Source organism: Engystomops pustulosus, chromosome 5 (assembly GCF_040894005.1).
Source record: "Engystomops pustulosus chromosome 5, aEngPut4.maternal, whole genome shotgun sequence".
In the NCBI taxonomy this organism is placed as follows: domain Eukaryota; kingdom Metazoa; phylum Chordata; class Amphibia; order Anura; family Leptodactylidae; genus Engystomops; species Engystomops pustulosus.
The window spans coordinates 157,088,473-157,115,343 of NC_092415.1; the positions used below are offsets into that span (position 1 = coordinate 157,088,473).

General features: G+C 39.5%; 1 protein-coding gene across 1 annotated transcript in view; it reads right to left on the minus strand.

Moving 5' to 3' along the window:
* Positions 1 to 11,325: 11,325 nt before the first annotated feature.
* The window catches only part of CMTM8 (CKLF like MARVEL transmembrane domain containing 8), a 40,218-nt gene continuing 24,672 nt past the window's right edge, over positions 11,326 to 26,871 (minus strand). Inside the window, exons 3-5 of the mRNA XM_072153568.1 lie at positions 24,962 to 25,135; positions 21,449 to 21,568; positions 11,326 to 11,712 (exon numbers count right to left, since the gene is read on the minus strand). Coding sequence (XP_072009669.1) covers positions 11,635 to 11,712; positions 21,449 to 21,568; positions 24,962 to 25,135 — 372 coding nt within the window. The 3' untranslated portion in view covers positions 11,326 to 11,634. The remainder of the gene's footprint in view (positions 11,713 to 21,448; positions 21,569 to 24,961; positions 25,136 to 26,871) is intronic.

Below are 26,871 nucleotides of genomic sequence, written 5' to 3' on the forward strand. Positions count from 1 at the left end.
GCACGGGAAAAGCACAGAGACTCCTCTTTTCCTGCGCTACTTGCACGAGATGCGTTTTTGGGTGGATCAGGGGTCAGTACACTCATATGCACAATCCCTCCGTAATAACTTCTTCCATATAAGTGGTTGTACAGGGATGCCAAAGAATCTGCAATTGCACCAACAAACAAATGGCATGATGTTGTTTATAGTTATCCAATGTAATAGAGTGCATACCCTATATTTAAAGACCAACTCAGTTTGCATGCAAATGAAAATGAACCTTTACAGCAACAGGCCGCAACCAGTGGACCATGCAACACCCAGGCTTAAAAAAGGTTAAAAAAAAAAGGTAAAAAAAAATCCCAATATACTCACCTTTCCCCACTTCCCCTGAAACAGCAGCTCCGGCTCTGAAGACATCATCCCATCTCCTGGATTCAGAGCCACATACAGCCACTGCAGAGAGGAGAAGAAGAAAAGGATAGGAATGTCTACTCTAAAGCACAATCTTAAAATAAGTTTTTGAGATGACTAAAAATGTGAGGCTCACAATCCTCATGGGGAAGGTTCTATACAGAGGTGGCCCCAGTTGTTGGGATTCTCTTGATGAGGTTAAGAGAAGAGGGACATTTTTCTTCCAGCCCCCTCTTATAGAATATTATATTTGGGATGTTTGGAAGCGTAAGGCCTCATGCACACAACCATAAAGTTGTGCCCTGAGCTAGCCACACAGACCGATTTGGCAAGTTCTGTGCAGCACTGCATAATCTTTGTGCGCTACATAAATAAAGGGATTATTATTATTAACAGCGGTTAGCTCATGACACACTATTGACTTCTATTCTACATGTTCACAGTGTGTCTCACCACAACATGAACATGCGAAGCGGCTGCGTAGCAAATTTAAATCAGATTTGCGGAATGGCCGTCCATTTTCAAAGGACTTTGACAGTGTCCAATGGCCCAGCGTGTTGCTTGCAGCCCAGAAATTGCTCACAATCGTGCTTTGCATGAGCAAGATTGATCAGCAAACTCACTGCTTATGCTTGCCGGAATCATCAGCCTTAAAGTGTAACTGTCATTCTGAGCAAAAAAAAAAAAAAACTAAAATACATAATTCTGCTCCAGGTGTCCCTGGGAATTATTCCTAAAAGTATTTTGCCTCTCGGTCCTCATTTAGTACCTCTTTTGGCCCATAGCAACCATGGTTTCCAGCTCTAAAAAAAACTACAATCTGCAAGATGGAGGGGTGGGACTTCCTCCTGTCACCTCATCATAAGCGCATGGTGCTGACCAATGACACCGTATCCATCCAACTCATATCTATTTATCTATCTATATATCTATCTAAACAAGGGAGAGTCCTGAGCAGCACAGCTGAAGCAGTGAGTGCAGTAGCCGGTGATTCCTTGGCGGAGAATCCCAAATATGTATCTACTCATATCTATCCTCTATCTAATATCTTTCTATCTCCTAGCCATCTATTTATATCCTATCTATATCATATCTATCTATGTATGTGTCTATATCTATCTAGCTCCTATCCATATATCTATCTCATATCTATCTATGTATCTATGTCAATCTATCATCTATCTATGTATCTATCTATCTATGTATCTATCTATGTATCTATGTATCTATCTATCTATGTATCTATCTATCTATGTATCTATGTATCTATGTCAATCTATCATCTATCTATGTATCTATCTATCTATGTATCTATCTATCTATCTATCTATCTATCTATCTATGTATCTATCTATGTATCTATCTATGTATCTATCTATGTATCTATGTATCTATCTATCTATGTATGTATCTATCTATCTATGTATCTATCTATCTATGTATCTATCTATCTATGTATCTATCTATGTATCTATGTCAATCTATCATCTATCTATGTATCTATGTATCTATGTATCTATGTATCTATGTATCTATCTATCTATCTATCTATCTATCTATCTATCTATCTATCTATCACTCCAGCACAGCACATGAGGGCACAGCACATGACAGGACAGCATGAAGGCTTGGAGATTGTCTCCTGCCACTTCCTTGTGTGAAGGGAGGGGGGGGGGGGCTGCAGTTTCTCTCTGTGTGGATTATGTGTTTATACACAATTATAGGGAAAGCTGAGGGAGAGATGAGAGTTCAGGTGTTTGGTCACTACATTAGAGAGGGCTTCTCCCTGCACATGACTGAGTGCTGGGGCATGAGGTAATCAGCTGATTGGAGGGAAAGAGCTGGGGGCGTGTCTCTCCTTCCGTAGTCTCAGCTTCTTTCTGAAGAAGGGATGAGCTTATTAACAGACATATGTGAGATTGCTGACATCTAGGGGAAGTCTGCAGAATACAAGAGAAAGGAGCAAGATTCTGTTAACTAATCCAAAATTGCAAAAGTGCTTAAAATTACCTGCCCTACAACATATCAAAAGTTTTTTGAAATGACGGTTACACTTTAACACTAAGCAACAGAACTCAAATGACATGCTGAGATTAGGTCAATGCCTCTGGGCAGTCAATGGACTATGTAGGTGAGATTTGGCAACTCTTGAGGGCTCATTGGACGGTTCTTACCACTCTGTTCACACAACCAGCATGAAATATCGTAGGCACAGAGTGGTGATCAAAGGTTTTAACTTGGGGGATACGGATGTGATTGGTCTGTTGCACCAATTGACAAATCACAACTATCAAGGGATCCGTTCTGCTAGTAAAGTGGTGATTTTCAAACTCTCATAGACAGTAAAATCTTTTTGAGCAGACCATTAAAACGTTACAATGTAATAGTCTTTTATAGGTGTGTTCTTTCCCAAGGAAAAATGATACAGCATTCAAAGCAGTGTTCCCAGTGGAGACAGCAAACCAGTACAGCCCCCAAACCACATAATGATGAAAGAGCCTAAAACCTGTACTTGTTTGATGTGCTATATTTGATATTGCATCAGCCAATTACACAGGACCCAGCCACAGCCACATAACCCTCTTTGTAAGCCATCCTGGTAACCATCAATGTTCTACTTCAAGATGGCTACGTTATTCTTGGTCCTTCGTATAGCACCTCTTATAAGTTATCCCCCTGCATAGCTCCCCTATGATTTCTATTTTCTGAGGTGGTTCTTCTGATTTCTGTTCCACATAACTGTATTTCTCCAAATATTGTTCCCAGAATGCCTTCCTTCTTATTTCTTCCTCCCTATTTAGTCCCACTCTCATTTCTGGACCACATGCATCAACACAAACATCTTTTTCATTTTTTCTCTTCTCTGAAATTTCACTCCTTTGGCACCTGAGTTTCAAATTACAGTCTCCATTATTCAGTAGTCAAACATTAAGCCTGGCATGGGTATCTTATTCCTCCCTTTATCGATATTTTGCCTTTTCTAACACCACTTGTTTGATATAGATTTATATCTTAATGTATTTTGAGTTGTATACCGGTTTTATTTTCCCAGGTGATTTGCTGGGTTGATCCTTTTAGTGGACTCAACGGTGGAGATTTATCACTGTTTCTATGCCAGTTTTCAAGAATTTGCGATTCTTACAGCGACAATGCCACCTCGACACCATGTGGGCATGAATGGGGCATAGAGGGGCCCGGTGACCGGCAGAGTGGGCAGACCTGTGCCTGTGTAATTTTGAAAATCTGCATCGAACCTTGCGTAGTTTTGCCTGGTGGCAATCGGGGTGGATTGGGCACTATCAAACGTTGGTGCAGGAGTGCCGGCATTATGATAAATCTTCCCCTTCATGTGTTCTTTTTTTGGCAGGAGTGGGGTAGTACATGTGCAATTTACTGTTAATAACATTTATTTTTGTGTATTTATTAGTCTTTTGACACATTTTGACAACTTTTTCTAGCGGATATTGACTTTTGTGATATGTGAATATTTTTTTGATGGTGTAGACTTATGTTTAAACTTTCTGTATATTGAGTTATGACATGGGCTCCCTGCTGCGGTGTAATGATAGAGGCTTTTCTCCACTGATATCCATTAGAGGTAATATAGTGTAATATATCACATTGGAAATCATAAAACCTTCTCAGTTAGCAACTTGCCTTCTGTCCAGCCAGTATCCACCATCTCAACACCACAACTTTATTTACTATATATAAAAAAGAACACCAATTTACCATTTTTTACGATAAAACCTTGATACATTTATTGTGCAAGATAAATACCAAAAACTTTCCCTGAGCAAATTCAGCAATACAATAGTTTGGTTTTCTTTTTATATGTACTTGATTTGCACAATGAAAACCTTATGGCAAAAACCTAAACTTAATATTCTTCAGATTTGCTCCTGGAGATCTGGATTATTGAAAGGTCTGACCAGGAATCTCAATTAACTTACTTTGCTCTAGGAGGCTACACAGTTGGAGAAGATGCTTGTGGGGAAGATATAGACATGTCATGGTGGTGGGAGATTGTGGAGCCTGAATAGGTGAGAAACACTAACCAGCAAGGTCTCATCTTGATGGGTAATTGCTCTCACAGAAGTAATCTTAGAGGGAACCTTTCATGAGGATTTCTTATTCTCAGCCAATAACCGTTTCCCATATTCATTTTAGTACCTATTCTCACTCTGCTTTTATAATCAACATTACTGGTTTCAATCACTATTAAATTATGATAAAAGTATACCTGGCTCCCTTCCAACAAACCGCAGAGAGTCATAGAGTCATCACCATTATCTTCACACTGCTCTAACGACTACCTCCTTTTCCCCTTTCCCTCATACAAATATGAGCCGGCTCCGTGCTACAAGCATATTAGCTCATGTCTGTATGAGGGGAGGAGGAGGAGAGAGCTAGAAATAGAGTTGTGAAAGCGGCGTGCAGATAATCATGATGACTCTGACTAAATGCAGTTTGCTGGCAGGGAACCAAGTTTAGACTCTTCATAGACTCTTGCATACCAGACCACAACACATCGCTTCACAGATCATGGGTACATATTCAAAAGATGTGGGGTCTTTGTTATTACTTTAAATTCTTATGTTTTGCAATAAAATCTCTTTTTATAGAAATCCTAATGAGCATTTACTTATTTCTATTTCACCCAGGGCCCCTAACACCAATTCTTAGGCCCCTTCCACACTTGCGGTGCAGATCACATCAGAGTCTGATCATGGAGTGATCAGCGTTTGGTCAGTGAAAAACTGACATTTTTCATCAGAGTTCAATCAGTTTTCAGTCAGAGTTTACAATGTAATTTCAGTGTGTTTTCCATGTGCATATAACGCATGTGAAAAGGACTCAGGACTGATAACACTTAGGATCGATAACATTTCCTTTATAGGAGAGGCTTGTAGTGAACTAATGGAGGGAAATGAGGTAATGGCTCATATGATTAATTATTAATATATGTTCTGTATATGAAATTTTAAAGTTCTAGTCATGAAAAATGGAGACAGGACCAGCACCAGCATTGGGCATACCTTGGCAAGTGCCGGGGCCCAGGTCTCCTGGGGGGGCCCACATAAGGCTGTACATAAGGAATCCATTGGGTCGAGGTGAACTGTATCCAATTAATCCATAGGATGTGAGAGGGGCTTTATATAAAATGATAAACTAGGGAACATTTTAGGGAACAGGAGGGGTGGGGGATTTCATGTTATCTCCATATATACTTTACTTATATTTGTGTTTACCGCAGAATGGAAATGTGAAAAGCAGCCAAGGGTATGTAAAGAAAAAAAAATCTAAAATTAAAAAATAAACAGCAATCCAATCTTCAGAAACACCTTATATACAAATACATTAGATATACCGTGCTGTTTACCACCCACACAGAGCAGCCATCAGCTTCATACTGCCATGAGGGCATAGTCACAGCACTGTAACCCATTGCAGTAGTAAAGTAGTGTAGCTAAATAAATAATAAATTGTACTGGTGGCAAAAATAAATTTACTTTGGTAAATTTGCTTATTTTAGAAATGTCAAGTATTTCCCCCTGTGCATGTTGCTTTCCTATAATACTGGTACTTGCAAGTAAAAGATGGAGAGTACAGGAGCATTGGGAGGTTAGAATTATTTTTATTTTATTGCTTAGCCATTTAAAAAAAGTTTTATTTTTTTAATAGCACTATGGTTAAAGCTTAAATAGCACAGGATTCCAGCACTTTCACAGAGGACGCTTGTAGTATTTCAAGTTCTTTATTCCATCAAAAAAAGTCACAGCAGATGCAGCATATAGACACGAAAAGATCAACGCGTTTCGTCCGGTTAGGACTTAGTCATGATCCCGCCACCATAAGACAAAGACTAAACATTTAAACCCTGTGTTGTACACCTGTTGGACGAGGTGTGGATCACGTGGTATCTACCTGATAGGAAGTAATGAGATTGCCTTCACGCCCCTCTTGGCGTGGAACATGAATAGCGATCCACTGCTAGTCCAACTTAAATAAAAACATTATAAAAACAGTTGCATAAAACATTACTTGTTGTAGGGGAACTAGTTGTAGGTTATAAACATACATTTTATACAGTACATTAAAGTGTACAGGGGAAATTCGCTCCCTTTATATATAAAGAAACAACCTACACTACCTTAAGCCGGGGTACAAAGTATCACGGCCCAGACTGTGATAAAGTATATGCAGTATTAATTTAAGCCATATACAGCAGACAATGCTATCTCCTATATATTTAAAATGGAGTGCATCCAATCCATCAGTACATAATAAAGTCATCCATCAGTACAGTTTTAAAACCGGAGGAGTTTGATACAGTCCAAATGGAGGTAAAGACAAAAATTTTAAAAATTGAACAAAGTATTATGGACATTAAAAAAAGAAAATTTCAAAGAGATTTGATGGACTATAAATATAATGAGGTATATGCATGGAGGAGAAAAGACCGTTCATATCGACAAGGAAATGATGGAACACCACGGTCTATCCTAAAAAAGAAAAAATCTAAAAAATTACAATAAAAACCAAGCAGACGTGCATGTTAGCTTCTCGGAAGCGGAAGAATCCAATAACAGTTCATCCTCTTATGTGGATGTCCTTTGACTTTAACCTATACAATACCATCTTAGACGTAAATAAATTTATCAGAAATATTACTGTACGGAAACATTTTTTGGGTATGCCCAATGAGGAAGGTAACTCATCTGTAGAAACAACTGGGTTAAGGAGCATGCTAAATACAGAAAGTGAGATTCACGCACAAGGTGCTTTTGATTTTATTGATCAATGTAATGTTTTGTTGTTGAAAACCCTCCAATGTGAATCGTTGGAACCCTCAGATGCCTTGACTAAACCCTTTAAAATTCGTAATCCCCTATTCTACCCTACAACCTCCAGAAGTGATGTCATGGACACCTTCCAGGAGCTGGTAGAAAGGGAACTCACTAAGCTCAAAATTTCAACTTCTAAAAATGATAAGAAATATAACCTTACTAGGGCAGAGTCACTGGCATTGAGAGAGTTAAAAAACAACGATAACATTGTAGTCCGCCCGGCGGATAAGGGGGGGTCGATTGTGTTACTGGATGCTACACTGTATAAAATGTTAAATGAAACAATACTTAATGATGAGACCACATACAGAAAATTGACTAGGGATCCAACTATTGAATTTAAGGAGGGTTTGAGCAAATTATTGCAGGAGGGACTCACATTGGGAGCCTTAGATGAGAAAACGGCGAGGTATTTGTTGGTTGAACATCCCGTTACCCCGATCTTCCATTCTCTCCCCAAGGTTCATAAGGGTAAATTCCCTCCCCCGCTGAGACCCATTGTGGCGGGTATAGGGAGCCTTGGGGAGAGATTGGGAAATTGGCTGGACTTTTACTTGCAACCCCTTGCTAGTGTCTCCCCTACCTTTCTCAAGGACACGCAACATGTTCTGAACATAGTTAATGAATTGGATTGGGATGACACATGGGGATGGGCTACATGTGATGTGGTGGGACTTTATCCCTCCATACCGCATAATCTAGCCATATACTATTTAGCCATCCATTTGAACAACTTCAGCTCATATTCAGATGGTCTAAAAGAATTTATCATTATGGCCACAGAATTCCTTCTGAAACACAATTTTTTTATTTTTGATGGTCAGTTTTATTTGCAGGTAGGGGGGGCCCCCATGGGGGCCCGTTTCTCCCCCTCCCTTGCTAACATTTACATGACACAATGGGAACTCTTGTATCTCTTTTCAGAAAACAATCCCTTTAAACATGCCATCCAATGGACAGGCCGCTTTATTGACGACCTGGTCTTTATTTGGAAAGATACGGAACCCTCCTTCAGTCAATTTAAGGAATATATTAATGTTAACAACATGAACCTGAAATTTACGGGCACATTTGGTGGCATGGAAGTACCGTTTTTAGATATTATACTAAAGGGTAATAACAACACAATAGAGACCTTACCATACCGCAAAGATACAGCGGGGAACTCCCTACTTTTAGCTACGTCATGCCATCCGAACCATGTCATCAATAATATCCCTACAGGTGAGCTTATAAGAACTAAGCGTAACTGCTCGGACCCACTTAAATATAGATCAGAAGCAGATAAAGTTCATGGCCGATTGAGAGAAAGACAGTATAACCCCAGAGTTCTAGACAATGCCAGAAGAAAAGTAGATGGAATGAACAGGCAAACATTGCTCAAACCCAAACCTCAACCCCATATTTCCAACGGGGAAACAGAAAAACCCATTGTATTTGTAACAACGTACAGCAATCAATTTAACAAAATTAAAAATATTATTAAAAAATATGCCCCCATATTAGAACAGGATGAAGATTTAGCCAGATGTTTACAGGGGGGTATTAACTTCAGCTCAAAACGGGCACCCACCATAGGTAACCAAGTTAGCCCCAGCCTGTTTAATAGCCATGGAAATAGGGGTGGGTACACATGGTTGCAGTTTCCAGGAAACCACAAATGTGGACATAAAATTTGCAAAGTTTGCCCCCTCTTGAGCACTGATAATTTCATTACATCGTTCGTCAACAAATCTAAACATAAAATAGGTACATACATGAATTGTAATACACCGTATGTAGTTTACGTTATCTCGTGTAACGTTTGTAGACTCCAATACGTGGGATGTACTACTGGTCCCTTGAAGATTCGTATTAGACGACACATATCCGACATTTCAAATACTTCAAATAACATTTCGGCGGTGTCCAAACACTTCCGGGATATACATGACAAAGACATCTCTTCATTTTCATGGAAGGGCATTGAAAAGGTTCATCGCCCGCTCAGGGGAGGAGACCATAGGAGGAAACTCCTTAACAGAGAGGCGTTTTGGATATTCTCCCTGGAAAGTAGGGTCCCCCTAGGGTTAAACTCCAGGAAAGATATGATATTATGGTACAATTAGACATGGGGCAGACTTTCTTGGTTTTTAACAATATAGTTGGCTTGCAATTTGTAAGGTAGGCATTATTGAACCCAATAGAATATAATTTTGTGGATATTTTAAGGAGAATACTTTATACTCCACATGACACAACCTATAAAAACAAATATGTCATCCCATACTCCTGGGCTAGCAAACAAAATAATAGTACGTGCTATATGCATCTTTCGAGTAAGTAGACAGAACTCCAATGTCTTCTCATGAGAGAAATGACTTTATTATGTACTGATGGATTGGATGCACTCCATTTTAAATATATAGGAGATAGCATTGTCTGCTGTATATGGCTTAAATTAATACTGCATATACTTTATCACAGTCTGGGCCGTGATACTTTGTACCCCGGCTTAAGGTAGTGTAGGTTGTTTCTTTATATATAAAGGGAGCGAATTTCCCCTGTACACTTTAATGTACTGTATAAAATGTATGTTTATAACCTACAACTAGTTCCCCTACAACAAGTAATGTTTTATGCAACTGTTTTTATAATGTTTTTATTTAAGTTGGACTAGCAGTGGATCGCTATTCATGTTCCACGCCAAGAGGGGCGTGAAGGCAATCTCATTACTTCCTATCAGGTAGATACCACGTGATCCACACCTCGTCCAACAGGTGTACAACACAGGGTTTAAATGTTTAGTCTTTGTCTTATGGTGGCGGGATCATGACTAAGTCCTAACCGGACGAAACGCGTTGATCTTTTCGTGTCTATATGCTGCATCTGCTGTGACTTTTTTTGATGGAATAAAGAACTTGAAATACTACAAGCGTCCTCTGTGAAAGTGCTGGAATCCTGTGCTATTTGAATTTCCTATGTTCGTGTGGGCTTACACGTATACCCGTGCACCTGGAGGACTGCAAGGAAGGGCGAATTGGTGAGCTGGCTTTCCCGTTTGTTATATTTTAATATGGTTAAAGCTTGATCCAGAAAATATGAAAAAAGATTATTTGTGATGTGAAATTATGACATTCAATTTTGACATTACTTTGTCATGCTTTTTTACTTTTAAAAATACAAAAATATTGCAACATTTGCTTTGTGTTGCCATACTCTGCCATTTCTTTCCAAGGAGCTGTATCATGGCTTTTTCTTTTGTCGTGTGAGCTGTATTCGCATTGGTACCATTGTGAGGTACAACTTTTTGTTGACTTTTATTATTTAATTTTGGGGGGAGACGGGGAAGGAAATTATGTGGAATACTTATTTTTGGTGGCTAGCACATATCCCCTATTACTTGGACTGCCAGAGCTGCAAGAGATAGAGCAGGTCCTATTTTTTTTAATTGTCATTGGTGCATCAGCAGATCTCAACCACCGATAACACACAGGGCGCAAACCACATTACCGTGACATCCCCGGGTAACACCCGCAGTCAGCGTGGGGCACTTTGCAGTCCGTTTCTTTACAAACTAAGACTACATACACACACCGTACCGTAGCACGGCGGGCACACGTCGGTGCTGGGGAGAGGAGGAGAGCTGCTCACCCCTGCCCCTCTCCATAGGGATATATGGCGCATGGGGCGGTATGCAGAGAAAAGATAGGACACGTCCTATCTTTTCATGGCTATGGAACGGTAAGGTGCTGCGTGCCCATTGCCGGCCGTGTGAATGAGACATAAGGAGAATTTCTATGTGAAGTATATTAGAAAAAAAAAAAAAGGTTCAACAAACTCCTCACACACACACACACAAAATATCCATATTCATCTGAAATGACAGTTATTTAACTTAATCATATATTAGTATTTAATGATGAAAGGCAAAACTAAAGAACAAAATATTTGACTATTTTCCAGGCGCAATGATATTATATATTTTCTCTCTATATAGTTCTTTACAAAGTGGAAGTCACCGCCATGCAGAGTAATAAAACTGAAATCCATAATATGTAATGAGTACATTCACATCAAACAAACAGGTGGCAGCATATCATTTTTCCCAGTTCTTTTATTATAGCTTTTTGTGGCACAATATAAATTTTGGGCTAAGTTATTTTTCACATTAGGTGATGAAGTACGGAACTTAAAACACACATCCATCCTACAAACACTCTCTGGGCTGAGGGAATAGGTATTGAAAATATTTATGCACTCAAATCCCATCCTCTGTACATTAATAACTACACTGTAAATCTAAAACACTAAATATTACAGAGCTGAAATGATTGTAAAGTGCAGCTTGCACAAACCCAGTTTTCTGCAATATGTAGAATTGACAGTTTGTGAGAAAGGTGATGTATTAACTCCTTGTTCTCCACGACTGAAAACTGAAGTAGGTGCTTGCGGCATAACATATTGTGACCAAGAAAGCAAAAAACTGTTGAGAGAGAAAAAGATAAAGTAAGTCTAAACTGAAACCAGCATTAACATATACTAATAGAGACTAAATTAAACATCGGGAGAAAAGAAACAGATACATAGAACAAAACAAAGGTAATGTATAACCCCCATTTTTGAGTTACATCATCGGTTACACTTGCACTATGGAGTCTCCCAATTAACAACATAAATCCCTCCCACTATCCAAGATGTCATTTATGTGAAATTTGTGCCCTAGCGTTCTCAGCACCCACACAAACAAATCTAACACCACTCACAATTTACCGATACCAAGATGGCTCATTCGCACAAACAACTCACACTGGTAAATCACACAGAACATACAATTATGTTATTCAAGAAACTTGGTAACTTAAATCTCTATGAAAATGGCAATTCTTTAACAATAAATAGAGACTTAAGTCTTACAATTTCATACATTAGTGTGTAGTGCAGAAATAAAATATGAAATTGTCAGGAGAAAAAAAGGTTACACAAAATATACACACAGTACATACGTAAAATGGTGATGAAAATAAACATAACAAAATAACTTTACTATGGAATAAAGAAAAGGAAAAGGCAACTCACCTGAGGGCTCTGCGGCCAGACTTGGAACCAAGTTTATCTATGCTCCAACACTCCAAGTCCACAAATCAAGAAACGGGTGAAATCCAGCTTACAAAACAATCCAGTGATATTGATAAAATGTGATACCTTATTTCATTCCTTAAAATTCATTAGAACTACAGCATGGGAACCGCACAACCACCACTCATAGCCTGCGCGTTTCAGAAAACTTCCCTTATTCGTTATTGTGTGGTTCCCATGAATTTTATGGAATGAACTTAAAAGTATTACATTTTCTAAATATTACTGGATTGTTTTATGTTCATTCCATAAAATTCATGGGAACCACACAATAAGGAATAAGAGAAGCTTTCTGAAACGCGCAGGCCATGAACGGTGGTTGTGCGGTTCCCATGCTGTGGTTCTAATGAATTTTAAGGAATGAAATAAAGTATTACATTTTATCAATATCACTGGATTGTTTTGTGAGCCAGATTTTACCGGTTTCTCTTACTACGGAATAGTCCTTATTTGGCTGGAGAAACTCAAAGCCAAAGAATTTCACGCAGCCCTCCAGTGAAGATAGATTTCCAAAGACTGACAAAGATGTTGGCATAAGCTTTTGAAATCTCTACCTTATCCTGCCCAGTTTGTGACACGAGAGTGGCGTGGCTACACCTGTACCCAGGTGTGAGCTTGGGGACATATTCTTAATTATGTCAGAAATAAAGACGTTTGAGGCAGCACATCCATGAAAACAAAAGTGGATAACTGAGGCCGGCACCCATTTTTTCGGTGATAGACCGTTTATCCACAACTGTCATATATTCTTCAAGGGGTCTTCTAAGATATGCCCAGCATATTTCCCCAGGATGAATTTACAAATCTAGTCATGCCAAACACTACTATGAAGTATTTAGACAATTGCCTAATATCTGTTTTGCTGGCTCCCTAACCCTGAAATCCTTGGCACTCGACACTCCAAAGATATCCAAGGTATATAAAGTTTCAGTCACAAGGAATTGTAAAAGGGTGGAAGTGTCATTTTGGAAAACAGAACAAAAGCCGTAAAAACAGAGCCCACAAGAAAATGCTGCAAATGTGTTTATTGTCGATCCTACCACACTAGGAGTTTTATTCCAGCTTTCCAGAACATTGCAAATATGGAAATTAGTACCGCAGATAACAAGCCCTCATACATCTCTAAACGTAAAAGTAAAGTTATCACTTCTGGAATGAGGGGAGTAAAAAAACAAATCAAAACCAAAAAAGGCCGAGTCCTGTAAGATTTGAAAAAAAAGTGTGGATCCTCCCAGAGGGGGCACACGCCAGCATGCAAGTGTACTTGGTTTACAATCCTTGATCCTAGTTGTAGATGTTCATTAAAATCTAAAGTCAATCATGCCGTTTATGCCTTAGAAACCCTTTTTAACTCCTTTACGACGTGGGTGCATGGAGAGGGCTCACAGGCTGAGCCCTCTCCATAGGCGGTAAGTCTTTGCTGCTTATTGCAGAAAAGACTTACCAGTAAAACCCACGATCGTACTGGGGGACGATCGCGATCCCTACGATTTGCATATTGTAATGAATGAGGAGGAAAATCCCACTGCAGTATGGCAGTATATGGTAGGATCAATCAGACAATCGGGGTTAAAGTAACCTAGGGGGTCTGAAAAATAGTTTAAATTTTATTTTTACTTTTACTAAAAAAAAAAAAAAAAAAAGTAATGAAAAAATTATAATTAAAAAACCCCTAAAAATTCAAAGTCACTCCCCTTACCCTAGAACTGATATAAATAAACAGTAAAAATCATAAACACATTAGGTATTGCAACATCCAAAAGTGGCCCCCGAAGTTGAAAATGGTACTTTTTTGCCATTTTGAAAAAATATTCAATAAAAAGTGATCAAAAGGTCGTACAGTCCGAAAAATGCTAGAATTGAAAATGTTATCAAAAGTCACAAAAAATGACACCACCCAAAGCTCCATACACCAAAGTATAAAAAAGTTATTAGCGCGAGAAGATGGCAAAATCTCCCCAAAAATTCTTACAGGAGGTTTTAATTTTTGTAAATGTATGAAAACATAAAACCAATACAAAATGTGTTATCCCCATGATCCCACTGACCCTAAGAATAAAGTAGACATCTCATTAGTGGAGCACAGTGAAAGCTGTAAAATCCAAGCCCACAAGAAAATGGCGCAAATGCGTTTCTTCATTTTCATTGCATTTGGATTTTTTCCCTGCTTCCCACTGCATGGCATAGAATATTAAATACAGTCACTATCAAGTGCAATTTGTTACACAGAAAAAAAGCCATCACAGAGCTCTTTACGTGTGAAAAGAAAAAAATTTTGAAAGTGGGGAGTGAAAAATGAAAATGGATTGAATTTTCTGCCATTGAATAGTAGATAATGATAATTAATGATAAATGTTTACAAACCTCCATTTATGAGGACTTCCGGTTCCGGCTCCAGCATGTGAGGACAGGGGATAGCGGAGCTCCGCAGCACATAGCCCGCAAGTGATCACCCCGCCGCTCACACGCAAAACCAGAGCCGGAGAGGAAGGCTCGCTGACCCGGTAAGCCGCAGGGCAGAATACGAAAGGCGGTGGCAGCATAGCAACGCCATAAACAAAGCGGGGATGGAGGTGTGAGAGAAAGCCGCATGGCCAAAATGGCGCTGACGCGCCGAACAGCGGAGCTGCGTTGGGAGCAGACAGAGGAGGAAGGGGGTGAGTCGGACGCCAGCACCACATCCAGCCAGCAGCCGCACATAAACTACAAGAAACTGGCAAAAGAAGTGGTGCGTAGAATGGGCCCCACACTACAAGAGGCTATATCATCCACAATAGCAGAGTCTCTGAAAACCTTGCAAAATGATGTAAAAACCAATGCAAACAGGATAGAAGAGGCGGAGCAACGGATCTCTTCAGTGGAAGATGATACAGCAGGAGTAATGGCAAGAGTAAAGCTGCTTGCTGCTGATAATAGAAAAATGTCTGAAAAGCTAGATGACCTAGAAAATAGGTCCAGGCGCAGCAATCTACGCTTAGTAGGTCTGCCGGAGACCATAACGGGACTTGCATTGAATAAAGTGTTCTCTGACACGTTACCAAGACTGCTGGGCATAGAGGAAAATTTCCCAGTGGAAAGAGCGCACAGAATAGGCCCGCCGAGACCAGCGCGCTCCCCATCTACACAGCCATCAGGGATGGGTGAACGCCCCAGGCAAGCCATTGCGAAATATTTAAGCTACGCAGATAAGGAACAAATATTGAGGGCGTATAGAAGGAGAAAAGAACAGATCGAAATAGAAGGGAGCAAGATATTGATATTTTCTGACTATTCTGCAGAGCTGACCAGAAAAAGGCGAGCATTCAGTGGCCTATGCACGGAACTGTTCAAGCGTAAATGGAGATTCCAGCTCATCTACCCGGCATTGCTAAAAGTTACACATCCGGATGGCTCTACTCGCACCTTTGAGGATCCAAAGGAGGCAGAGGAGACGATCAGCGAATTACAAGCCTGGAGAGAATCAGGAGAGACACTAACCCAAAATAGAAGAGCAGTGAATGCAGAGCCGAACAGTTCCAGTCACAAACAGGGACATGGAGATGGACATTTCTCTAAATCGAAACGCAACTAAGATGGAAACAAAATGGAAAATTTTATTTTTTGAAACTCTTGCAGATTATAGTTATCACAGTGAGTAAACCCATGTGAAGTGTTTAGACTGCTGTTTGTCAATAGGGTACGAATAAGATAAAACCTCCCATTGAAAATACCCGAATATTTTGGCAAAATGTAAACATATAAGTGAAAATAGGGCGGTGTGCTGTAGACTCCGCACATGTTGGAAGAAGAGGAAGTCAATAATGAGATTTTTCCCTCATATTGCAAGTTGTGTGAAACATAAGGATTTAAATGTCATTTTGTTATTTCTAAAGTTATTTCTAATGAAAAATGTTATGTTAAGAGTTTATATGGTGCATTCCTCAGGTAGATACACAAGGTTTAAGGTAAAGATGAGTGTAACATGCGGTACTACCTTTAGAGCATAACCTAGGTAGCAAATCATTAAGTTAGTTTCATGGAACGTAAGGGGACTACGTACCCCACAAAAAAGGTCGCTGGTCCTGATGGCATCTAAAAAAGCTGAAAGCGGACATAGCTCTGATACAAGAATCGCACCTAGAGCAAAAAGATGTGAGTCTTATGCAAAAATACTGGGTGGCCGTTGCCTTGGGAGTGGCAAACTCTAATAGAAGAGGAGGAGTCCTCTTGTTGATTAACAAGAACGCAAGAATTAAAGTTCTTTCTCATATATCTGATGAGGAAGGACGAATAATGCAAGTCAATCTAGACACCCCCACGGGAGACGTGAGCCTATACAATGTATATGCGCCGAACCACGACCAGCGACCTTTTTCAAGAAATTAGGAGGCCTGCTGGCGAAAGATGCGTGCCCATGTAAAATAGTAGCAGGAGACTTCAACCAAGTCATCCAACAACACCTAGACCGGTCAACCACACTTACACAGGTAGGGACTGAGACAGTTACGGACTTACACATGACAACAACGGATCATAACTTGATAGATGCATGGAGACACCTGCACCCTGATGGAAGGGAATATACATTTCACTCCGAGGTGCATCACACGTGGTCGCGCATAGATTATATATTAGTGAGTGAGCCGCTACTCCATAAAATAGTGGAAACAGATATTGAACAATTAATAATATCGGATCATTCTCCAATAACCATGACAATAGCGGAAAATCACATGAAAGGAGATGATTATGTTTGGCGTTTCCCAACGTATTTGATCAAGGATGATCAGTTTGTTCAACAACTAAAAGGATGGTGGACTGAGTATGAGTTTGAGTGCTCAACCTCACAAACCTCACCGGCACTCTACTGGGACGCAGCTAAAATGGCAATTAGAGGGAAAATTATGGCGTATGTGGGGAGACTGAAAAAAAAGGCAAGGGAAAAATATAAGATTGCTAGTCAGGAGCTACAAGTAGCCTATACAGCTTACCTAAAACGACCAACTGAACAAAATTTAGAGACCTGGAAGGCAGCCAGAAAAGTTCATGACGGGGCCTTAGAGCAGAGAGAACAATTTCATAGAGGTCTTTTTGAAGCTGAATTGTTTAAATTTGGAAACAAATCAGGGCGACTTTTAGCAAACTTGGCAAAAGGACAGAGGAAAACAGCACACATATATCGTATACAAGATCATTCGGGAACGGTGCATACAGACCCTTCAGCCATTGTCAGGGTGTTTCAGACTTTCTATGAGGCGCTTTATTCTGACTCAGATCCGAATACAGATGACAAAGCGATGGAATATCTAAATGCGATTAACCTTCCAACAGTAGCCCAGGAACAGCTAGACATGCTAAACGCAGAGATTACAGATGAGGAAGTGAACGCAACCATAAAAGACTTGAATTACCATAAAATGCCGGGACCAGACGGTTATCCGGCAGAGTTCTACAAAGCCCTAAGAACTCAGATATCACCTTCATTGGCAAAATATTATAATGACATTCTGAAGGGCGGATCATTGATGCCGCAAGCAAATGTGGCGTTTATAAAAGTACTTCCAAAGCCTGAAAGGGATTTGCTCATGCCTGAATCTTACAGGCCAATATCCCTGATAAATCAGGATTTGAAACTAATAGCGAAACTGTTGGCTAACCGCCTTTCCCACATTATGCCATCGCTTATTGAACAATCACAGGTAGGATTCATAAAAGGTAGGGCAGCAGTCACAAACTTGAGAAGGGTCTTAGCGGTCCTAGATGAGGCAAAACTTAGTACATCTACAAAGGGGGCAAGGGCGCTTTTAGCCCTTGACGCCGAAAAAGCTTTTGACAAAGTACGTTGGCGATGGCTGAACCAGGTGCTAGACAGATTTGGCTTCAAAGGTGCATTTAGACAATTCATAAAAACGTTATATCAAGACCCTCAAGCAGCTATATATACCCCCGGTTTCCGGTCCCCCCCATTTAAGCTGGCAAGGGGAACGCGCCAGGGATGCCCGCTATCCCCATTGCTATTTAACTTGGCTTTAGAGCCCTTAGCAAGAAAGCTTCTGGATCCAGATACAGGATTGGGCATTAGAATAGGGACAAGCGGCATTAAAACAGCACTGTTTGCTGATGACATATTAGTGTTCCTCACAGACCCCGCTAAAACAGTGCCAACAGTATTTCGGCTAATAGAAGAATTTGGAGTGGTATCGGGTTTTAAAATCAATCCAACCAAATGTGAACTATTGAGCTTAGATCACATGTCCCAAATGGACATAACAAGAACGCAAGCAGCGGCAGTAAAAATAGCCCCGAATAGTATTAAATACCTGGGAATAAAAATAGGAAAGACACCAGCATCCCTTTACACGCTCAATTATGATCCCTTGATAAGGAAAATAATTAATGAGTTAGAGAGATGGGAAAGTCTTCCCCTAAACCTAATGGGTCGTATTCAACTCATAAAAATGATGAGCTTTTCAAAATTATTATACCCGCTACAGACACTCCCATTGATGCTAAAAAGCTGTGACATAGCGAAATTACACAAAGCATTTGTAAAATTTATATGGCAGGGTAAAAGGGCGCGCATATCTCTGGCCAAACTGTCCCTAGATAAAAGTGGAGGAGGACTTAACTTTCCAGACATTAGAGACTATAACCTAGCGTGTCTCAGCAGACATATAAGAGATTGGGTGCTACAGACCGAGCACTTCTCTAACACAAGGCTAGAGGCGGCAGTACTAGGCCCATATAGCTTGACGGCTATACTCCATACGGCCTTTGCAAAAATGCCCACAAGGGTAAAACAGTCGGTGTTGCTACGCGACACCGCCATGTCATGGAAAAAGGTGAGAAAAAAATTCGCACTCTCTCATTTGATATCAAAACATATGCCCTTGTGGCAGCACCCGGAATTTCAGGCAGGTGTCTCCAGCAAACTATTTGAAACATGGAAGAGGCAAGGGATAAGTACATTGAGACAAGTGATGCATGACACGGAACCGAGACTTCAGACTTTGGAAGAATTGACGCAAAAATATGACTTACCCCCCAGACAGGAATTCCAATACTTACAACTAAAATCTTTTGTGGGAAACAGACTAACAAATCTGGCTAGCGAACTGATGGACAACACTTTTGACTGTATATTTCAAGACAGAGACTTTAAGAAATCAATATCGGAACTTTATCAGATCATAAGACGTAAGGGGGAGACATCGTATCCACAGACATCCTTCACATACTGGGAAAAGAACCTGAGAATACCGGACACTACTGCAAGACTGCTACAGGGATGGACTCGACTGAGAAGATGGGTAATAAGCGAAAGGTGGAGAGAAACACATTTTAAGCTTATGCATTCGGCAATATATGCATTTAACTTCCCCTTGAACCCAACGCGACCTGACAGAATCACAAATTGCCCTAAATGTTCTCTACCAGGAGCAGATTTATACCATTCTATATGGTCATGCCCCAAAGTACAGGAATACTGGAAACAGTTGCAGGCATTCTTACAAGACACGTACGGGGATCTTGTCCCACTCACACCAATATCTATGCTTTTTCATTCACCCACTTCAGAAGAACAGGAAGAAGAATCCACACTGTACTTTAGACCTATCACACATATTACTCTCCTAACAGCGAAGAGAGCATTACTAAACCACTGGCTAGAGAACACGCTTCCAACACTGAGCGAACTCAACCAACAAGTAGTGAGCTACCTACATATAGACAGACAGGAAGCAACCAGAAGGGGCGAAATAAAAACAAAAACATTCTTTCGGAAATGGAGAGTATTTATTGAAAAATACCTTACAGGAGAAGAAATTAAAGATATAATGACACATTTCCAATACACCCAATGGTACTTAACAGAAGAGCTAAAAGGCACGCTGGGGATACTTAGGGTTATGTAAAAGTACAAGGCAACAAACTAATATGACCTAAAAGAAAAATAAGGAAAGCACTCAAAACATAGATGTGACAATAATCGAAGAGGAATGTACTAGGTTTGATGTTTGTTATTAATGTTTTCAATTAAAAGTTAAAGGGGTGCGAGTTTGGCGCCTAACAAATAAATCTAGTTACCATATAGGATTATTACACTTGTAAATGTGAGTAAACAATGTCTGATAAATATAATAAGAGCTATTGTTGATAAGATGCAAAAACAAAAATGTGATGTAAAGTCTAATGGTTTACATAAATGTCATGCATTGTATCTGGAAACTCACAATAAAGCTGTTTAAAAAAAAAAAAAAAAAAAAAAAAACCTCCATTTATTGTTTTGCCTATAAGACTATACTAGATGCTGCTTTTCATGGTAGAATTAGGTTGTCAGTCCATTGTAAACTGCCAACAGAAATTGCAGGCCAGAGACCAATGTTTACCAAGGCTACATGCCCCCGGAGGGAGCTGTAAAAGACCGGTCCATAGTCCGTTTTCTCACCGTGTGTCATCGGCTTGCTGATGACAAAAAAAAAAATACTGCAGTGTATTTCTGAGAGTTTGTGGCTCAGGCAAACTCATTCACAGAAAAATGGTTAGCATGCATTCTAACACAACTTGTGTGTTTCAAATTCCCCTGTAGTTAAAAATTGGGAAATAGAAGAAATAACCACTTCCTGATAGATAGGCAAATATTCAGTACTACAACATCCCCCCAAAAAACTGCTGTCCTGAAATCATATGTATTTGTAAGTCATTAAATAGGTTAAACACCTTGGAAAAGATTTATGAAAAAAAAAAGTGTACAGTTAACCTGGACTGTCTTTGGCTGTTACCAGAACGGTCTAATGTTGAATAATGATCTGGTACAGTAAAAGACTAGTCTATCTAGTGCAATACAAAAGACTGAATAATCTACCCCTGGACGCCACTTTGAGTCCGCAATGAGAAAAACGCTTTAGAAATGTTTTTGTTGTGGTCCCTATTGTGGACTGCAGGAAAACAGGAATTTAAGATGCCTAATAAAATTGTGCCTTGAGGAGGATAGATCTGGGTTTATCTACAGCTGCTCAACCAAAGTAAGTGTGTACACAAATGGTTTCACTTTATATTTAATGTGTTACATTTTTTGCCCAAAAACTGGTGCAAATACCTACCGCCGATGCCGTCCAACTGTTGTAGTTGTGATGCCAGCGAAGTTCTTTGGGGATTGACGTTGCATCCACTATAGCAGCAATGAGGTAAAATACAAATGCACTTCCATTAAAGCACAGACACTGTAATAGAAAGAAAAGTCGGATGAGTAGTGAATGCTTCAGGTCTACTAAAAAAAAAAAAAAATACATTTGTATAAAATATATCTAATCTCTCCCTTCAGCTGGTTTCTTACACACACCATGCCCATGCTAGGACCTGGGTGTAGAGAATATGATCAGCTCCATAGGTGGAGGGGTGCGCGTTAGTAGCGAGATGTGCTGCTGGGCTGTACAAAGGGCAAAAGATAGAGTGCTGGGGAGAGAGGAAAAAAAAAAAGCTCCTGATGACAGGTTCCCTTTAATGAAGTATATTACAAAGTTTACTATTATCCCCTGGACAATCAATTTCTGAAGAGAAAAAAAAAAGGCTTCAAATGCATTTTAATGGTATTCTGATGAATGCCAGACCTGTAGTGATAACTACAACTACATCAACTGCTTCTCCCAAAGCAAAGCACAATATGAAATGCAACCTCCAAGTAGGGCACTGCTAGTAGTCTGTTCAGAATTAGGGAAGCAATTTTTAGGACAATGGCATAGTAATGTTGTACTGGATAGGATTTTGGTGCATATATAAAAGGGGAATTCATCAAGACTGAAATTAGAAACACAAGTAGTGCGTCTTTCCTTCCCTCCCAGGCTATATTGAAGTAATAACCTGCTTCCGTTTCCGCTATAAATATGGACAAAGTTACTAGACTGGCCACACCCTCCCATGCTAAACTCCACCCAGTCCCTTGCAAAAATAGAGAAGACAAACACTCATTTTCTACTGTACCCATTTAATAAATGTAGTTATGCTATCGTTTCTGTGCATGTAGCTTGGTCATATTACTTTTTTTATGCACGGATCACCTAAAATCTCTAGACCAGTGATGGCAAACCTTTTAGACGCAGAGTGCCCCAACAACATCCAAAACCCACATATTTTTCGCAAAGTGCAGATGCGACAATTTGAACAGTAACTTATTACTCCCTGCTGTGTCACATGTTTAAATTGTATAGGGACCTGAGGACACCAATACAGTAGAGAGAAGAAGAAAAAGCTTTGGTTATCATTGCAGCTTCCTTCTAGGGTCCTGGGCTGCCTTGGACTGCAAGAGGCCTTGAGTGCTGCCTGGCGAACTCTGCGGTGGATTGATGGCAAGAGTGCCCATAGAGAGGGCTCTGAGTGCCACCTCTGGCACCCGTGCCATAGGTTCGCCACCACTGCTCTAGACCATTAGGAAGAGCACAATCTCTACAGCTCAGATCCCATAATAGCCTTACATATATAACAGTGAAAATTATATGGTTTGTATAAGGAAAATATACAACATATTATGGGTGACCTACATGGAGACATTATTCTACTACATTGCAGTTTAAAGTAGACTCTGGTCCTTTAGTAAGCTTGGTTCTGGTTTCATATACATTAAATTTTCTAGTCAGGGGTCCCCAAATCTCTGGCTGAGGTTTAACCAGTCAGATGCTGCCATAATGCTACAATTTGTACCCCTTAATATCATGCAGGCAGTATCACATCCCTAGAAGGCATAAATAAATTAAATATCAAAACATGTTGAGCATCTCTGCAGAATACCCTACAGAGAACCTATACAAGGACACCACACACTCATTGCTATCCTAAAAACGTTTCATTTAGAAGAAATTCAGCTTTAAAGTTCACATTTCTCCTAAATGAATGACCCACATCTCACTTCCATATAAATTTAGTTTTTTTGAGTGGGTGGGGAGACCTTAGAGTGAAATATTTAAAATAATGGATTAAATGATTGAATGGACTAAAGAATCACAGCAAATTCATTTTTATCTGAGAAATATGTATTGTTTTACTGCATATTAGAAAATCACATTTTTATTTGATGTTTTACAAAGAAAGCTAAATGCCTTCTTTGTATAACAAAGCTAAATGTTTTACAACTATAGACTGTTGTAACGCTGTATTCTTAACCATACCATATACTTGATTATATAAGTTATAAAAAGATACATGAATCAGAATATGCAACTATGTCTTAATAAAAAAAGGTAAGATCTACTGTGTAGATGGTTGCCATGGTCAATAGTGTTCTGATAAGCAACAAACAAATTCTTCACCAAAAACAAAAAAAAAAAGTCTATTCAGCCAGTAGCTGCCAATAGGTGGCGCCAGATAGCCATTTGTATAGTTTCCACAAAATTGGCTCGGCTTATAAGGGTTTCCAACTCCAAAAAAGTTAGAGTAATGCATCTATTGGTCTGTTTTTGGTGTACAATTTTTAGTTTTATTTAATGTACACATTTAGAGTTAATCTATGTTAATCTATATGAACAACACCGCAGAAAAAAAGTTCATAAATTAAAACATACAAATATAATTTAATTTTTTTGGACACATATTTTTTGAAACAACAATCTTGCCATCTGCTGCTATGTTAGCACTGCATGGTAATATTTAAAGATTCTTATAATGGCCATTTTCTTTGAGCACCTGTGTGACCATGGTCAGATTTTTATCCACTGGAAGTGAACACAGAAGATTTCTATAACATGACAGCAAGCAGCGGTCTAGAAAACTGAGGAACTGATACAGAAAGTACATTGGAAAAAATTGTATAATGTTTGCCTACACAAACCATTTCAATTAGGTGGACAACCCCTTTAAGTACATACAAGATTAAAGAATAAAAAATGCAATGATGTGCATATTCTTAGATTTAATTGTTCTATAAAAATTTAAAGCTCCAAATCACCACCACGGGAAATGAGGTTAACTGTTCTGTGTACTAGCTTTGATACTAAAAGCAGTCACACTGTTCCGAGTTTACTATATGAATCTCAGCCTGTGTGTTTGCCAATTATCTGCTCAACCACCATTAGACTGAACAAAACTCAGCAATATGGGGTGCTAGTCAATAAATTTCTCATGGCTTGTACGGCCTTGAACTGACTTTTTATCCCTTTTGCCACCCTTGCGCCATGTGGACCGCAACAAAGTATGGAGTGGATCGGGAATGTAGCGGCCTTGCACATTTGCTATAGCTGGCGCAGACTATAGCAGAATATGGCGCATAATGCGCCCTTTTGTGATACAAACTCATGAGTAATGATTATTTTCCATTTTAAAAAATCATGCAAAACATTGTACATGGTACCTTTGGCTTCTGTGATAAATTTTAAAATTAAACATTGCAGAAATAAAAAAAAATCCTTATCAAAATCTTTTAATGGCTTAGATTTGGCAATAATACTGGAGGCACATGCAGGCAGGGGGCTCAGATGAAGACCCATCTCTAGGTACCGGGGCTTCCGTTCTTCCAGTAAGCAGGGCACGTTTAAGACATTTGGAAACGCTACACAGGACCAAGAAATCACATAACAAGTCAACTAATAATGCATAGGAAACAACAAATATTACATCAATATACTTACAACTAATGGCCATGGCACTTTGTGGATTCTGGTATGTGCTCTTGTAACATAAATAATGAAAAGGAATGAAGTGAGGACCCAGTAAAATACAGCTACGAACATCACCCAGCCAAAGGAGGGGTAATTGAAATATTCAGAGCCTGCTATTATAGCCCAGACCACTAATCCAAACACCTAAAAGAAAAGCAGAAAGTAAAAAGTTTTAGGCAATTTTCTGATTTTAGTTGAGCGTATCTTTGTGAAAGAGGAAAAGATCAGCACTAACATAATTGTCCTGAGTATGACAGACAGGTACATTAAATTAACCGGTTTAGGACCGGGCTTTTTCCTGTTTTTTTCCATTTCCATTTTTCACTCCCCACCTTCAAAAATCTATAACTTTTTTATTTTTACACATAAAGAGCTGTGTGACGGCTTGTTTTCTGCGTAACAAATTGCACTTCATAGTGATGGTATTGAATATTTCATACCATATACTGGGAAGCAGGGAAAAAACTGCAAAGGCAGTGAAAATGGGGAAAAAACGCATTTGCGACATTTTCTTGTAGGCTTAGATATTACGGCTTTCACTGAACGCCCCCAAATGACATGTCTACTTTATTCTTTGGGTTGGTACGATTACGGGGATACTAAATTTGTATAGGTTTTATAATGTTTTCATACATACATATACACATACATACACACACACTTCTAAAACCTCCTGTACAATTTTTTTTTTTTTTATTTTGCCATCTTCTGGCACTAATAACATTTTTATACTTTATTGTATGGAGCTGTGGGTGGTGTCATTTTTGCGACATTTGATAATATTTTCAATTATATAATTTTTAGGACTGTACGACCTTTTGATCACTTTTTATAGATTTTTTTTATATTTTTCAAAATGGCAAAAAAGTGCCATTTTTGGCTTTGGGCGTGATTTTCCGTTACGGGGTTAAATGCATTGAAAAACCGTTAATATATTTTGATAGACCGGGCATTTTCGAACGTATTGATACCCAATGTGTTTATGATTTTTACTATTTATTTATATTTATGTCAGTTCTAGGGAAAGGGGGAGGCGATTTGAATTTTTAGGTTTTTTTTATTATAAATTTTTTTTTACAACTTTTTTAATTTTTATTTTTTACTATTTTTTCAGACTCCCTAGGGCAATTTAACCCTAGGTTGTCTGATCGATCCTCTCATATACTGCCGTTCTACAGTATGGCAGTATATGGGGATTTTTCTCCTCATTCATTTCAATGTGCTATCAGCACATTGTAATGAAGGGGTTAAAACGAAATAGCCTTGGGTCTTCGGAAGACCCGAGGCTACCATGGAGATGGATCGCCGCTCCCCGATGACGTCACGGGGAGAGACTATCCTAGGCAAGATGGCGGCGCCCATGCGCCACCGTCTTTTTGAGGCTGTTATAACACCCGCGATCGGTGCTAGCAGCAATATGCAGCAAAGACTTACCGGCTATGGAGAGGGCTCAGCCCGTGAGCCCTCTCCATGCAGCGGGACCCGGCCGCCACCCTGAATACACGGCGGGCTGTCGCTAACCAGTTAAAAAAAAGCATTTCTCCCCCTCCCACTGTGATATTACAGCCTATGAAGTTCTAGCTGTCGGCGCTTTGGTAATGCCCCCTCCCCCTGCACTTCCTGCTGCTGCTTAATTACACAGGCATATAGTGGCAGACAGAGAAGGAGGCCAGGGGAAGAGCTATCAGGGTAATACCGTAAAAGATTTGTAAATGTGAAAAAGAGGAGAAAATATGCTCACCATTTTAGTTGTGCTATAATTAGGCAAAACACTTCAAAGCATCAAAATGTAGCTTCCGCTGCCGCCTTTAGGGTAATAATAGTCTATGTTCAGTTACCACACTGGACAGGACTTAAATCAGAAATGGGGTACAGGAACT